This window comes from Salvelinus namaycush, chromosome 4 (assembly GCF_016432855.1).
Source record: "Salvelinus namaycush isolate Seneca chromosome 4, SaNama_1.0, whole genome shotgun sequence".
NCBI lineage: Eukaryota > Metazoa > Chordata > Actinopteri > Salmoniformes > Salmonidae > Salvelinus > Salvelinus namaycush.
The window spans coordinates 55,091,077-55,108,660 of NC_052310.1; the positions used below are offsets into that span (position 1 = coordinate 55,091,077).

A 17,584-nucleotide genomic window follows, 5' to 3' on the forward strand; every position below is an offset into this window, starting at 1 on the left:
AAATCAGTTATGCGCAACGTTCAATAAGTAGTCCTAGACAACGTTATTCCCTTAGGCCTATGCATTGAAAAGCATTTGAGTTTTGCCCTGTTTTTAGCAGGCTATGGTATATTCATAATGAATGCATCTTAAATGACTAGTGAATATTAAGACAATATATTATAAATTCAATTTAGATAGATCAGCAAATAGCCTAAACGCATTTCTAAAGGAGGCGCTATCGGTTTGTTGCTGAGAGAACCATTAAGCAGGCAATGTCGAGAGACAATTTGTGCATCATCAAATATTGAAGTTAAGGATAAAACTATATATAGCCAACAAGACTTATTTGGAAATCACCTGCTTAAATCACTACAGAAATAAATGTCAAAGCTCATCTGCAATCAACAATTATGGACATGCTTTGATGGATGTATCCCGTTTTGGATCGCGCACACAGCCATGATGTTCCGCTATATTACTGTTGAAATAATTTTCTATCTAAATTGCATTTGAAGTTGTGTGTTTAGTTTTAAAAGCCTATAGTGTTTCAACGTTCAAGCATTTAAATTAGGCCTATATAGTTTAGAAACAATGAATCATGCTAAAAATAGCAGTTAGCCTACCCTATAGAAATAAAGTATTCTAAAAACGCAGCCTACTCGTAAATAACGTTCTAGTGATTCTGTATAGGCAACCAGTTAATAAGATTAACCTCCCAATAAGCACATTTCATGATGTCCATTAAAAATGTTTATGAAACCAGAAAATGTTTAATGAAATAGCATGTTAAAAATGTAGATATTGTTGTTATAATCATAAAAGGAGGCACACGGAAATATGGAACAGAATTGTTTCTTATTTTTCCAGAATACATACAAAAAAAATACCAATTCTCTTTCCATGGTATACACCTGAAAAATAACAACAATTTAAAATGATGTGGACAATTTGGGATTTTAAGAAACAAACATGCATGTAAATAATTATATTCTCAATGAGACATTAAATAAGAACAATACAATCATAGCAATTTCAAATGAACATCGAAATGAAAACCCTTATTTTAGCCTATTAGTATTCTACCATGTGTGTTTTCACTTTACCTATAGTGTTCAGTTTAAACATAATGCACTTTGAGTCTCTCAAATGTCTTCCATTTGTAGCTATTATCATCCGCCTTCAGCCGACATAAATAAATACCGAGTTCACGGATCCCGCCCTTAGGTTGAGCGTTGATATAAAAGTCTTTATATTTGCATTTTTATAACTATAAACTTTTCAAAAGTCGTGTGTTTCACTGGTATCCCAGCGCTGATGCTGTGGTGAGTCTCTGGCCGTACAGGGCATAGGGGGAGTAGTATGGCCCGGTGGCTGCGGGGACAGGGACAGGGGCTCCGGTAGGCAGGGGGCTCTTGGAGTACGGATGGTAACGGCTGCTTAGTCCCAACGCGTGATGCGGACTCCTCAGCGTCAGTGTCCCAGGGCTTCCAGGGCCTCCTGACTGTGGCATGTGCATGTGGCATGCCATCGCAGCAGCCGCAGCACTAGCTAACGATGAGGAATTAGGGTAACCCGATATCAACTTCTCCGCCCCGGTGAAGGCGGTGTGCGTCCGCAGGTGGTTCAGCAGCTCCTCGGATGAGGAGAAACGCTTGTCGCAGGGTCCGTTCGCTGACACCCAGTTACAGACGTGAGGAAGGGGGTCGTTGGGGAGCATGAAACCATAGGGGTACAAAGGATGTCCACTGAAAGATTGCGGAGAGGAGTGCATGCCGTGCAAAAGGTGTGTCGGGTACATGTGGTGGTACCCGGATTTCATCGCGTTGGCGGCCGCGGCAGCTGCGTTGTCGTGGCACTGCTGAGAGGCACTGGCAGCGCCCGCTAAGTGGCTGGCACAATGGTAACTTAAGCAGTAAGGGTCTCTACACAGGCTGGCTGACATGATGGAGGGTGGAGAGGCCCCGGCCAGGGGGCTGGATCCGGCCTTACTGCAGCCCATGCTGGCCAGCTGTGCGTTAACCAGGCTCCCGCCGTGAGGGAGGAAGTGTTGGGGATAACCAGCGTAGGCCCCTAAACTCCCGGGGTAGTGCATGCCAGCAGGCGGCAGGGGAAAAACTGTCTGACCCGGTTTGTAAGGAGAGACTGGGGCTACAAGTCCTGACCCGAGTCCGGAAGCAGAGGAAACGGAGGTTAGAGAGGAGGATTCCGAAGACATGGCTTTGGACCCAGGCGTTGTCTCCTGGTGCTGGTTCACCTCCACGTTAATTCCACCGCAACTCACGCTTATCCTGCTGTGGCTGTTAGTGGTTCCAGATCCGTCCGTTGTGCCATTTTTATTACAATCTGAATCTTTCTTGTCCTCCCTGTCTCCACACTTCCCCTCTGACGGCATGGGCGAGGCAGAAGTGCTAGAGTTGGGGCTGCCTGTCCGTGGCGTGAATGGCTGACAGGTGGCGCTCGGCACTCGGAAACCAGTCTTCTCTCCACTGGAGACGCCCGAGGACGAGTCCTTCTTATCTGACGGTTTCGAATAGGGTTTGAAGCTGGATTTGTCATCCACACCGATGTCACTCATTTTTAATGGACCGGATTTGGACTCCTTGTCACTAGATCCATTTGATGTAATAGAGGATAGTTTGGAGGAGGGAGGGGGGTCCGGTTTACCGATTTGAGAGCATGTCTGCGCCAGCAGTGCCAACGGACTCTTCTTAGCATCTAGCTGTAGAGAAAACAAGACCTATAATTTTACAAATCGAGTACTGAAAAAATATATATACAAACAATCTCAAACAATATAGGACTTTGTCGAAATGCAACCAGAAACGGAATGTCCGAGTCCTTATCCAAAATAATTGTGCGCAATGCGCAGCTTTTACGCGAGAATAGCCGAGCTCTACGAGTAGATTTAAGATTCCCATTTCCTAAATTCATAACAATTTCCTTTACCAGTAAACTTTATAATAGAATAGCCCACATTTCCACTTCGATATAATAAATATGTGTTTTCTTTTATGCTATTCCACGTCTTACATTCCGGGATAACCGTTTCTATATGTAATGCTTACAAAACAAACATGAAACTTTGAAGCATTCATTCTACTAGTCTTTTTGAAATCTTACCTCAATAGGGCTAATCGGGGTAGATGGTAACGGTTGAAGATACTCTGGGTGCAAAATGTGTCCTGATCGTGCCGTAAGCATTTTCAAAACCTTGATGGGGACTCGGTTAGCTTGCCGTAGATGGTCCGACGGGGGAACGGAGTGAAGAAAAGGCTTGTTGATGATATTCCGAGAGTCGATGCTCTCCCAGACTAGATGAGTACTACTATTTCTCAGAACAGATACCGAGGGCGATGTGATCATGTCCCAATTCTCACGAAATTAGTCGGTAATTCATTTATCAGATTCATCAAGAACAGCAAATACAACCTCTTTCGAAAATCAAGAGAGTGATATTGCGTGTAATAATCCGTATAATGAGAGGAAACGAAGAAGGTGCGGTTGGTAAGCAGGAAGAAGAGAGTGAGTGCGAGGTTATCGCGGATCCGTGGCTGCGTCTTTCACCATGGGCATAGCGCGTTCTGTGTCTCCCGGCTTGTCCGCGCTCTATACTCCCGAAGTACGAACTGGTAGAAATGTTCACTTCAAAAGCATCTGAATTAGTCCGAGATTAAAGCCTTTGCCGCCTTCCAATCAAATGGGACCCCGAGGTGATTGGAGGGTCAAGGGGATGTGACGTTGCCTCTTTGTAAGCGCCTCTATATTGACAGCTCGGGGGAGGAGATAGTGAGGAGGAATAGTTGGGTTGTTGTGTGCGCTCTCACGGACTCTCACCATCCTTGAGGCAGGGCTTGTTTTGTTTTTTCAATGTCTAAAAAAGTATATAGACCCAAGTCTGGAAATAGTAGTCTTTCTGGCATTTTCAAAACAGTGAACGTATTTGGCTGTAGAGGTAGGCGATGTGGTAATGGTTATTACTGGAAGTCATATAGGCTACATGTTATTTAGGAGATGGGAAATGTAATTAATGAAACTATAGCCTGCATTAAATAGCCTAATTATTAGTTTGTTCTCTGGAGACTAATGCACTAATAAGCAATGTATTCGGCACCTTTTGAGCTATATTACCAAGATCTTGAATCAATCAATACAAGCCTGTATCTTAGTTTACAGACATGTTCCTATATAAATTATATTCCACAACCAGAAGATCAACCACTTCAGCTTGAATTCCCCAATCAGACAAGCGTTGACAGGAACAGACCAATGCAGTGATGGAGGTATGTGAATGTCACATGTTTTCAGTATAATATACACCCCCCTTCTATTTCTATCTTCACGCCTCCGTCAACTGTCAATTCTGCTCCACCGCAATCAATCAGGTATTTGTCAGTGGCTGTCAATCCTGCCTTGATTTATGTCAGCTATTGTAGATGATTACATGCGAGCGTGGCTGCATGGGGAAAAGGACAAATGGAAAGAGAGAGAGGGATCTGAGAAAAGAGACACTTCATTTGGACGAAATAAATCATCCTCGTGTTAAATTCAATTTGTATAAGCATCGACGATAGGTAGACAGCGACGCGCTAGACTATCCCACTTCTCCATAGCCTATAGTGTCCATGGAATTTAGGGACGGTATTTGCAAATTAATAAGGATTTTGAGCAGAAAATTAAAGGACGAGGCTAACCAGATTTTATAAGGACAAACGCAGGCAAAGCGACCGGAGAACCCGCTCTGTCGCAGATTCACTGGACTATTTAAGTCAACTTTTTCCCTTCCCGTCAAATACTTTATACAAGGAAGTGTCCCAAACGGCTCAAAAGATGCCATGAACTTTTAGTGCTCGGATGTTTGTTAATTTGTCAGAAATAGTTCAATGTCTACTATTATATTTCAGTAATGTTCATGTTCCTGCCTAAGGACAATAATTGGTAAGCCCTAATGGACTACAATAAGTTTATATAAATGCAACTTTATGGCTAATATTAGCCTACATTTCAATACATTTTAAATGTAATTTGCTTCATTGTTAAAATAAAGTAAAAAGGCAAATTTGTGCCCCATTCCTTCTGACTAGAACGTGTTTTTAAATGTCAATCTAGTAGTGTTGCTTAGCAAGCTATATAGAATACTTTAACTTAGAACAACACAGTTAGTGGGGGGCAAAGTTCCCCATAGAAAAGTCGCTCTGGACAGGTGCCAATAGTATCCAACACATGTTAACATGTAGCCTAAGTTTCACATTTACTGAGTCAAACATAATGGCCTGGGTTTTCAGCAATACAAACAACCACTTTCCCGCAGATGCAAACGTATCTCTGCACGTATCGTAAAAACCTGCCATTTGCCTCTGGCACATGGTTATATCCCCAATAAAATGACAAAGAAAAGGGAACAAAAAACTGGTCCAGACATTTTATATGTCAACTCGATTTTATTTAGGCCTACATACAATGAAAATGATTTATTTCATTTAAGAGGGAGAAAAGAGGGGTGACTGAAAGAGAAAAGAAAAGAGAAATTGTGTGTCAGAGTGCTGAGAAAAGAAGTTTAAAATACCTTGAACTCTTCACCGCTGAGATGGCTAATCAGTATTGAGGCTCGGGGGCAATCGGGTAGCTTTTCAATGCGGGCCCTCCTTTCATCTCAATCGGAATGGAGGCGCTCAATTAAAAGCCTATCAGTTTGTAAGTAAATCAACGCCTATCAAAGTTGTCACTTCAAACAAAACGATTATTATTGCAACCCGCCTCTACCATTAATCTCTCTCTGCGGTAATCCGCTTGACAGGTCATTGGAGAGCAAGAAAACCTGGAGTGGACGGTCACAGGGGGCAGAAAAACAGCTGGAAAAGTAAATACATTTATTTTAGGCCTTCAAAGAATTGAGGGACACTGGTTGACAGGGGATAGGAAAACTATAGGATATAATATTTGACGTTATATGATAGCCTAATTGGACGTTTTTTTGGGGAAGCGAAAATACAAAATAGAACTCGTGTAAAATATGTACGCTACATAATTGATAGTTTAACCATATATAGGAAATATAGACAGAATATTACAAAAGTGTAACTTTTGACATTGGCCTATAGGCCTATTCACACGAAGCTCAATTTATTGTAGCCTTTTCATATAGGCCTAATGGCTAGCATTATATGATAGCAGTTTTATATTATAAACTGCTATCATATCAATGTTTTATATTTTGAGGCTTAGAATATAAAGGCTATATCTAAAATGAATTTACATTGTAGCCTAATGGATTTTACATTTAATATGATGCATAGACTACAATGGCATTAGATTTGATTTGATTTATTCTTAACATTTTAGACCATAATATTTTACTGAGTGTAATTTGTGAATGCCTTCCTCATTACCCTATGTGCACAAAGTTGTCATTAATATTTAACTGTAGCCTGACAAGTTAAACAATAAAAACATAAATCAATTCAATTACATTGTGACATTTATTTTGGTAGTAATAGACCTACAAAGTGGAAACTAACTAAGCAAAAAAGTGTCTGACAAATATTATATTTTTTCATGACCCTGAAAGGCTGTGGACTTTAAAGGAAAACAAGAATGAGCAAACGGCCCTTTCTTTCTATTCCTCCAAATGGCGAGTCTGTCAGGTAAAATAGGGTGAGAAAGTTTCACAATATGCAAAGATATGTGATTGATAACAGCAGCCTAGCTGTTTTCTGCAAGGGCTGTCAGCCTGTGACACAATATGTGAGTTATTAGGGCAAAGAAGGGCAACCATAAATTCCCAGCGTCAGGCGAAACCCCTCTATTGTCCGTATGACGAATGAGCTTCTACACCAGACACCAAATACTCAGTATTACCCTTAAATGGGAACACATTTTTCGTGGCCACAATTCATGATATTTAAATAGAACGTTTTAAATGTCCCCATATATTTCATAACGGCGACATTTTTATGAATCACTCCCTAGATGTAAATATAATTATTTACAGCAGAACGGGAGTAGGCTAGCTTGGGCTGTGAGTTGGACTTTCAGCTTTGCACTATAGGAATAAAGCACGTGGGATATGCCTCTTTAGCAGAGGTGCGACAGCGAGGGCAACATAACAAATATGATATTAAATTGGGTTTAGAAATAGATTTAACATTTTATAGAGGGAGTCTTTGAATTATACAAGCCTCTAGGAATAACATAATTTAATACTTTAAACATGAAAAACGTTAAATACGTTTTCAATTATGCACACGCAGCGAGTGTCTCCGACTGTATAGAAGGCTCTTTGCTTTTTTGGTGTGCATAATGATTTACACACTTTTCTGTAGTAGGCTAGTCAAGCATATCAGCTATCTCACCACCCATTATTTTATTCTTGCATCCAATGATTTTGCGGAATGAGTTGCCTATAGCCTACCATGGATACCTCCCAAAGCGATGTGTTTTATCATAGCTTCTTCTCAGTCAATGGAAATAGAATAAATAAGGTTTATCTTCCAGGAAAAAGCATGCACGGTGAAGAACAGACCTACACATTTTTATCAGAGGGAAAAGGTGAAAAAGAGCGCATAGAACCACGTTACCTGACATAAAAGGCTAACAACAACATGTTCCGAAGTGAAACGACAGATCTGTGAAAACACTGAGCAATCGTAATCCTTTGTTAACTAATGTTGCAATGCACATATCGCTCCATACATTTATCAGTTACATTGTTACAATACGCTATAATGGGACATAGTAGGCTACAAATGTAGCGCGCGTGAGTTTTCCAGCAGTTGAGCCTCAAGAGCTCGAACTGGGGAGAGCAGATAGACGATTTTCCGCGTCTGGGAGGTTCTAAAATGACGTCACTAACATACCCTCTGAACCACCAACATGGATAGCTCGGGTCCATCGTCCACTCAATGGGTCCACCTGTGTAGGGGTTTTGTTATTACAAAATGCTATTACACCTCTTTATGAGTTCAAGTAGGTTAGGCCTATATAGAAGCCATTTTGGCCTGCTTATGTGCTCATACACTATATTTACAAAAATATATTAACATCCCTTCAAATTAGTGGATTCGGCTATTTCAGCCACACTAGTTGCTGACGGGTATAAAATTGAGTACACAGCCATGCAATCTCCATAGACAAACATTGGCAGTAGAATGGCCTTACTGAAGAGCTCAGTGACTTTCAACGTGGCACTTTCATAGGAGGCCACCTTTCCAAAAAGTCAGTTCATCAAATTTCTGCTAGGGCTGCCCTGGTCAACGGTAAGTGCTGTTATGTCTAGAAGCAACAACAGCTTAGCCGCAAAGTGGTAGGCCACACAAGATCACAGAACAGGACCGCTGAAGCGCATAGCGCGTAAAAATCGTATGTCCTCGGTTGCAACACTCACTACCGAGTTCAAAACTGCTTCTGGATGCAATGTGAGCACAATAACTGTTTGTCGGGAGCTTCATGAAATAGGTATCCATGGCCGCACACAAGCCTAAGATCACCATGCGCAATGCCAAGCGTCTGCTGGAGTGGTGTAAAACTCGCCGCCATTGCAGTCTGGAGCAGTTGAAACATGTTCTCTGGAGTGAGAACATGGCAGAACCTGGCAGTCCGAAGGACTAGACTGCGTTTGGTGGATGCCAGGAGAATAGACTGCATTTGGTGGATGCCAGGAGAACGTTACCTGCCCGAATGCATAGCGCCAACTGTAAAGTTTGGTGGAGGAGGAATAATGGTCTGGGGCTGTTTTTCATGGTTCGGGCTAGACCCCTTAGTTCCAGTGAACTAATGCTACAATAGATGATTCTGTGCTTCCAACTTTGTGGCAACAGTTTGTGGAAGGCCCGTTCCTGTTTCAGCATGAGAATTTTTAATTTATTTTTTACCTTTATTTAACTAGGCAAGTCAGTTAAGAATAAATTCTTATTTTCAATAACGGCCTAGGAACAGTGGGTTAACTGCCTTGTTCAGGGGCAGAACTACAGATTTATACCTCGTCAGCTCGGGGATTCGATCTTGCAACCTTTCGGTTACTGACCCAACGCTCTAACCACTAGGCTACCTGCCGCCCACAATGCCTCCGTGCACAAAGCGAGGTCCATACAGAAATGGTTTGGCGAGATCGGTGTGGAAGAACTTGACTGGCCTGCACAGAGCCCTGACCTCAACCCCATCGAACGCCTTTGGGATGAATTGGAACGCCGACTGCGAGCCAGACCTAATCGCCGAACACCAAGGAATTTGAAGCTCTAGTCATTTAGACAGGTTACCTTTGTGTTATTGGGCACAGGGACTATGAGGGTCTGCTTTAAACATGTAGGTATTACAGACTGGGTCAGGGATAGGTTGAAAATATCAATGAAGACACTTGAGCTCATGTTGCGCAACATTTCTATAGGCTATGCAATTGCGTGAGAACAGAGTGATGGCCTCTATTAAAAAGAGGGTCCCATCAGCTTTCTATAGGCTTATAGAATAACTATCTTCAAAGTAATGACTCGGGACGTCGGGTTTGATATGAAAGCTTCTTTTAGTAATAATTCTTGATCACGTTACATTTAACAACTTTAGATTCTACAGAGCAATGCCAGCAAGCTGCTAGCGCAAAGGAGCCAAAATAATCACCTGTTAATTGCACTTAACTAGCGCGTTCACTCTCTACTTCCTGTCGCAAGGCATTCTGGAACTTGCAGTCAAAAGCGTAATTCAATACTAACCAATACAATTACATATGTAAATAACTGTAAAGAAATATCTTTAGATACAGCTCAATGAATTAACTTAAACATTAACTCTGTAACACATTAAAGTTACAACATCCTCCCCCCCCGATGAACAACTGTGTTCATCTAGATCTCTAGGCAGTATATCAACTGAATAGGTCTCCTCAACAAAGTCCCTGAAGCAGTACGAACTGAACATGATCTAACTAGGCCATCTCGGCCTGGAAACAGTTCCTCAATCTTTCCTAGTTTCCAGGTTTGTCTGGGTGTGTTATCTTCTCCAATGAGTACAACGTCACCCGCTTTCAGTGGGGTGGGCTGTGGTGTATCACAGCGGTGTGCTGACTTTAGATCCAGCAAGTAGTCTCTTCGCCAACTGTTCCAGAAGCTGGTCACAAGTCTCTGCCTGTACTTCCATCTGCGTGTCATGTCCTCCTTGTTTAGCGTTGGGTGCTGAGTGTCAGCTGGAAATGGCTTTGGAGGCAAAGAGGTTAATCGTTTACCCACCAGGAAGTGTGCTGGGGTCAGGGGTTGTGGTTCATCCACTTCATTGTGCACGAAGGTCAGAGGCCTAGAATTTAGAATTGCTTCAACCTCTGTCAGGACTGTGCACATCTCTTCAAAGTTGAGTGAAGCTCTCCCAAGAACCTTTCGCAGACATGTTTTCACTGACCTGACAAGTCTTTCCCAGAATCCGCCCCACCAGGCTGCTCGCTCGGCGATGAACCTCCAGGTGATGCCCCTTTCTGAGAAGAAAGCCAAAAGTTGGGGCTCTTCGATTGCCTTCCACAGCTCTTTCAAGTCCTGATCAGCTCTCTTGAACGTTTTTGCATTGTCTGAGTAGATTACCTTGCATAATCCTCTCCTTGAGATGAATCTTTTTAGAGCTAACAGGAATTTCTCTGTGGACTGATCTGAGACCAGTTCCAAATGCACTGCTCTGGTTACCGCACAAGTGAACAGTGCAATGTATGACTTCTTCACAGACCCATTTTCTTTCACATAGAGCGGTCCTGCAAAATCCACACCTGTGACTTCAAATGGTGGCGATTCAGTTATTCTGTCTTTTGGTAAAGGCGCAGTGACCTGCTGTCCGGCTCTTGCCTTGAATCTTTTGCACACTATACATCTTGCCACTGTGCTCTTGACTAGCTGCCTAGCACGCAAGATCCAGTATCGCTCTCTGATTTGTACTAGAGTGTCTCTTGCTCCAGAATGCATCACCTTCTCATGGTGGTACTGTATCAGCATTTCTGAGTATCTGTACTTGTTGGGCAGAACCCATGGATGCTGCTCTCTGAATGTGAAGCTGGACTGTTGCAGTCTTCCTCCTACACTGAGTAGTTCGTGTTCGTCCAGGAACGGTTTCAGTTCTCTGATTTTACAGTCATTGTTTAGGCTTTTTCCTGCCTTCAGTAGTTTGATCTCCTGTCCAAAACTCTGTTGTTGTGTTACCTTAATCCAGTACTTTTCTGCATCGAACAGTTCGTCAGCAGTCAGTTCACCTTGCATCTTTATGGTTATACGAGCATTGGCTATGAATCTCTTTATCCAGGCGGTGACTCTGAACACTCTTTTCAGTTTGCTGTACCTTTCTAGCTCCAACACAGGTTCAGTGATTGCTGTGCTGTTTGCTGCGAGTTGTACAGTAACCTGGCAGCTGGACTTGAGTTCTATATTCACCTCTTCCGGAACCTTGTTATCATCAGTCTCTTCGGACTGATTGGGTGATATCAGAATTCTGGGTCCATTCCACCATAGCTCGCTCTGAGTCAAGTTTCGAACAGTTTGTCCTCTTGTAGGGAGGTCAGCTGGATTAGTTTTCCCTTCAATATGTGACCATGACTCTGGATTGGTCAAGGACTGGATCTCCGTCACTCTGTTCGCAACAAACTGTTTCCATTTCTGAGCTGAGCTGCAAATCCAATGCAGCACGATCATCGAGTCTGTCCACATTTGGATCTGTTTTTCTTCCAATTTCAGTGTGGTCATCAAGTTGTTTGCGAGTCTCGCTCCAATCACAGCTCCCATGAGCTCCAGGCGTGGTAGCGTCATTTTCTTGAGTGGGGCTACCCTGGACTTGGATGCGACTAGACTTGTTGTTTCCCTGTCTTGGGACTCACCTTGCAAGTAAGCTACTGCACTGTAAGCCCTTTCACTTGCATCACAGAACACGTGTAGTTTCAGAGTGTGGCTATTCTGTGGCCGCATGTCTGTTCTGTACCACCTTGGTATGGTGAGCTGGTGTAACTGGGGTAGTTCTGAACACCACTGTTGCCATTCTCGTGTCAGATCAGGTGGTAATTCTTCGTCCCAGCTGAGTCCCCTCTCCCACATTTCCTGGAACATGCACTTGATCCTGATGGTGAAGGGAGTTAAGAAACCAAGAGGGTCGAAGATACGTGCAGACGACTGCAGAACACTTCTCTTTGTGTTTTCCTTTTGCTTTAGAATGCTCAGTAGCGGCCTGAGATCAAACACAAAGTCATCTGTTTCCGGTCTCCATACTAAACCTAAAACCTTCAGCACTAATCCTTGTGTTTCTAGCGTCAACGGGTGCTCAGTTGTCGTACTCTCCTCCCATTTTGTTTTTAATTCAGGAGAGTTGGTCATCCACTTGCAGAGGTCCATGCCTGCAATCGACAGCATTCGCTTTGCAGTTGTTGTCACAAGGTAAGCCTCTTCAACATTGCGTGAACTTGCAATGAAATCATCTACATAGAGTGACTCTCTCAGTATCTCTACAACTTCTGGTTGTTCTGTTTCATATTGTTTCAGGTGCTTCCTGATTGTAGCTGCCAGCAAAAATGGACTTGGGGAAGCTCCAAATACCACTCTTTTCATCCTCAGCACACGCAGCTCCTCTTCATTTTCTCCCCTTGGTGGGCCTGTGAGCCATAGAAATCTCACGGCGTCTCTGTCTCTCTCTGCTAGGGATATCTGCAGGAAAGCTTTCTTGATGTCTGCCATGAATGCGATCTCATGTAGTCTGAACTTTATCAGAACGCTGAGCAGATCCGGATTCAGGTTCGGTCCTGTGAGTAGACAGTCATTGAGGGATGGACAGCCATCTTCATGGGACGAGGCATCAAACACCACTCTCAGTTTTGTTGTCACCTTGTCTTCTCGGAGTACTGCATGGTGAGGTAAGTAGTATTTTACGTTGTCTGCACTTGATGCGTTGTCCTTGGGCACGTCCTCTGCCATATCCTGTTGTAAGTAGTCCTCTACCACTTCCTTGTATCTGCTGTACAACGTCACATCCTTCTTCAGTCTTTTCTTCAGACCTTCAAACCGTTTCTTGGCGATTCTATAGTTGTCTTTGAGTTCTGGCATTTCTCGTTTCCATGGCAACTCCACGTGGTATCGACCATCTTTGAAGGTGGTTGTTTCCTCGAACCTCTGTAGAGCCTCGTTTTCCTCTGGGTTCTGTGTTTTCTCGCTTATAATACCCAGAGACTCAAGCTCCCAGAATGCATGCAGTTGTTTGGAGACTAGTGTGTCTTCAAGTGGGATGAACATGCAAGTTGCCTCGGCGACACTTGACATGAACACGGGTCCCTGCACCGACCATCCAAAAGGTGCTCTCTAAAGCAACCAGCGTCTCCGTCAGTCGCTCCACTCTGCCTGATACTATCTGCCAGTAGTAGTCTGCTCCTATCAGGACAGAGAGTTCAGGATCATTGTCATCTCCTGGAAAGTCTGCGAGCTGCAGTCCCTTTCTATTGAGCTCATGTCGAATCTGTTCACCAGGAACCTTCATCACAGCTGTGCACACTTGTGGGGTTTCAATTGCCTCTATCTCTATTCTCTGCTGTTTGTCCCAGACATTCTCCAAGATGACTTTCACTGTGTTGCGTTGGGACGTTGCTGGGGCAGAGGAGCCAAACGTGTGAAGAGTGAGTGCCTCTTGTCTGATTACTGGTAGCTTCAAGCCCTTCACAAGGTTTTCATGTATGAAGCTTCTCTGACTGCCTCCATCTAGTAAGCAACGAGCTATCTTCCTGCCCGATGGGCCTTCTACCCATGCCTTTGCCGTTTGTAGCAACACAGTGTTCTGTCCATCTGGTTTCATCTTCACTGAATGGGGAATAACTGAGGAAACAACAGCATCTACAGAAACAGTAGGGGGTTGCACCTCACTCCTCTTACTGGTACACACAGCAATGTGATGTCTGCTTCCACATGTTGCACATGACACTTCTTTGACTTTACAGAATTTTGCTATGTGTTTCTGTCCTAAACATACAAAGCATCTTCCCATTTTCTTTAGTTTCTCTTTGCGTGCAGCAATATTGTGGTCAGGGCAGTTTTCTGATTTGTGGTCTGCACTGTCACAGAATAGACAGTTTTGTTCCTTCTGGCTGGCTGTATGCAGTGCTGCAGCAGAGGGCATGTTGGGTATTTTTGGTTTCATTTCATTGGAGGAGCATGACTTGTTCCATGGTTTGCTCTCTTTCTGTTGGTTGCATGATCTTGTCATTTGTAGTGCTCTCTCCCTGCTCTGAACCTCTTTCTGTAGGAAACTGATCATCTCAGACACTTTCCATTCATCATCTACTCCCCTCTGACGACTATAGTCAAGAGCTATGTCCTCTGGAATCATCTGCAGTAAGATTGGGCATAGTAGGCTTCCATAGGTTTCTGACACTACACCCAGTGATTCCAGGCTCCTAATCTGAATTTCACATTCATCATATAGCTGCCTCAATGCATTTAGATCAGAGGATTTCTTCACAGGGGTGAGATTCAGCAGCTTTGACATATGAGCACTAATCACAAGATCTTTCCTTCCAAATCTGCTCTTGAGTAGAGCGATTGCATCATCATAGTTACTGTCTGTTAACATCAGTCCTGCTACTGCCTTTGCAGCTGGTCCAGTGAGATATGTTTTCAGATAGGTAAACTTCTCTTTATTACACAGTGAATCATTGTTGTGAATAGCAGTCTCATACTGACTCCAAAACTCCTGCCACATACTGACATCTCCATAGAATTTCTCAATAATCAACTTTGGTAGCCTTACGGATTGTCTCTGTGATCTGTTGGAGTTAGCGTCACTCACCCGTGCTGGTAGTGGATTGAGATCCTGGTTTTTCTTTATCACTCGTTGTGCACGGCTCTTCAGCATGATAACGCGCTCTTTGTAATCCTCCGTGCATGCAATCTCTGCCTCCAATGCGTCCAATGGCGTTAACTGTTCAATTCCACGATCAAGTTCAAACAAACTGTTCTCCTTAGCTAACAGCAATTCCAACAATGTACTCAAGTGATCGGTATCCGGATTTGACTGGGTTATTTCCACGTCAATCTGATTCAAAATCCGTGTTGTGGCACCTCGAATGGTACCCCGCTTTCGTCTCATTCTTTCGGTTTCATGCCGACGTTCCTCCTCAGCCATTTCAGCCGCTTCTTCGTCGCAGCTCATATCCCGGGTTTCGGCACCAAAATATAGAATAACTATCTTCAAAGTAATGACTCGGGACGTCGGGTTTGATATGAAAGCTTCTTTTAGTAATAATTCTTGATCACGTTACATTTAACAACTTTAGATTCTACAGAGCAATGCCAGCAAGCTGCTAGCGCAAAGGAGCCAAAATAATCACCTGTTAATTGCACTTAACTAGCGCGTTCACTCTCTACTTCCTGTCGCAAGGCATTCTGGAACTTGCAGTCAAAAGCGTAATTCAATACTAACCAATACAATTACATATGTAAATAACTGTAAAGAAATATCTTTAGATACAGCTCAATGAATTAACTTAAACATTAACTCTGTAACACATTAAAGTTACAACAAGGCTAGGCCTACTATATTTATTTCTCAACTTTCCTAATATTAAGGACATTGCTTCTCTTTACAACAGGAGTATAGCCCACTTGACTGGAATGAAAATGAACAACGTGAAAAGCCTCCATTTGCTATTTAAGTGCATAGATGACATGTATTTCTTCCGCTGTCCCTGTTTCGAGACAGGTGCATGATAATGGTCCATTCTAAATAAAATAAAAATTCACACATATTATTTAGTATATGTAAAGAAAAGATTAAATCAAGAATAGTGTTTTGGGTGACAATATTAGCCTATCACTTGTGAATTATATATTATCACTTGTGAATGATGCCCAGACAGGTGCATGATTTTTTTTAGACTTTTTCAAATCATAGTCACACGTCATGTAGCCTAGCCCATACGCCTATATGTTTTGCTGTTTTCTATCACAACTAAAATGTCCAAATAACTTCTTAAAATTAAGCACATTAATCCATTTTACAACTGGTATAGATCCTAAATGGCATACATATTCAGCGCGGGAGTTTCAAGATTGAGGAAGATAATTTTCACCATAAAAATGCACCTTTATAATGAAAGCCATACATGCATAATCACATTTGTGGTCACTTTTGAGAATAGTGTTTTCTTGCTAACGGAACCTCGCGCTTATAGCCTACTGCTGTGTGCACATTGCTGCGCTTATAATGTGAAGAAGGTTTATCAACATTTTAAGCTAAACGTTATCATCTGTTGCATCAGGCTCGTTGCTTAAAACAGTTTTTTTGATGCTAGTGGTTGTATTAATTTGGGATCTATCGAATCCCACAATCGTCCCAGACTATGTTTGCAATATTTATTTCTCGCACAGAATAGAGTAAGTCAATTTTTGTACTATGGTGGATAGTAGATTGGCATAGGCTAGTACTTTTGCTATTCGTTAGGCCTAATCTTGTTGGCTGACGAAAAGTAAATGTGGACATTTCTTCCAATATCTTCAATATGCGCCTCGGAATTGGATAAGGACACGCGCAGTTGCCTCCCCAATGTGTCTGTCTTCACTTGTAGCCTGTGAGAAAGACCCGATCATGTGACGGTGAGCCATGTGAGTGGTGCTTCGGCACACAGCCGGGCGAAGGGAATTATAATGATTATATTCAGCCCAAGGGCACAACGGTCACAGGCCGCAAAAGGCATGGAATTTTTAGGGGGCATTACGGCCACACAAAGGGGATGCAGCCGGGAAATTCGAGGAATTATCAAGTGCAAATTGTGAGTGAGAGACTGATGAAGTGTGTACAGCCTGCGCTAAAACAAAGCAGAGCTCATGCCTTTCATGAGACTTTTTAAAAGTCATCATTAGAGTTGCATCATGCAGTCTTAGAATATATAAAAAATCAAAACATATAGCCCAACATTTGTATCACAACTGAAGTTGCATAAATGCAAGCATTTCACGAAACCCGAAATAACATCTGCTAAAGATGTCTTTGTGACCAATAAAATTGGATTTGAAATAACTCTCAATTAAGCATATGGGAGGACCTGTTTCTTTGTTAACACTCAACACAGAATAGCCACGTGTCTTTTCTCAAATCTTTGAGAAAATATCCTTCTATTTTATTCACCTTTGTTCAATTGTATTCTTCATACTATAAAATAATAAAAAATTATTCCACGGAATTCTAAGCTAATCTTGTCTGCTAAATGAACTAGTGTAGACCACAGCCATATGGCACAGTCAGATCAGGGACTAACATAAGGACAACTCAGAGTATGCTATTCTGTTCTTCTGAAATAGACTACATTTTCTTCATATCATGTTTTTTTAGACCTGTTTAAAATAAATAATGGATTTATTGTGATGGTATAGGCTACATTTCATGGATTTATTAGACTAAGTAAAATGTAGATGTTCCAAAGGTCTGCATCAGTGGCTTGTTGCCTATATGTGGAAGCCAGGAGATGCTAAATGTGTTTATGTTAATTAAAGGTCAATTACCATGAGACCAGCAGTTATTTGCTTGTCAATCACCAGCTGACAAAATTTCATGACCACCACAGCCCTAGTCCCACCTAGCTATCTTAAGATGAATGCACTAACTAACTCTAAGTCGCTCTGGA

At 42.5% G+C, this 17,584-nt stretch overlaps 1 protein-coding gene across 1 annotated transcript; it reads right to left on the reverse strand.

Annotated features, from left to right (window-relative positions):
• Positions 1-818: 818 nt before the first annotated feature.
• LOC120046631 (zinc finger protein 503-like) lies at positions 819-3,696 on the reverse strand. The gene is made up of 2 exons (XM_038992017.1): positions 3,103-3,696; positions 819-2,701 (listed from the first exon to the last, which is right to left on the reverse strand). The coding sequence occupies exons 1-2, from the start codon at positions 3,343-3,345 to the stop codon at positions 1,277-1,279; spliced, it is 1,668 nt and encodes a 555-aa protein (XP_038847945.1). The 5' UTR covers positions 3,346-3,696; the 3' UTR covers positions 819-1,276.
• Between the last annotated feature and the right edge of the window lie 13,888 nt (positions 3,697-17,584).

Bases quoted from the DNA above. Each gene is read 5' to 3' on its own strand.
- LOC120046631 (XM_038992017.1), bottom strand. From the start codon at position 3,345: ATGATCACATCGCCCTCGGTATCTGTTCTGAGAAATAGTAGTACTCAT. The intron at 2,702-3,102 runs GTAAGATTTCAA...TTTTCTCTACAG, and splicing joins CCCCGATTAGCCCTATTGAG to CTAGATGCTAAGAAGAGTCC.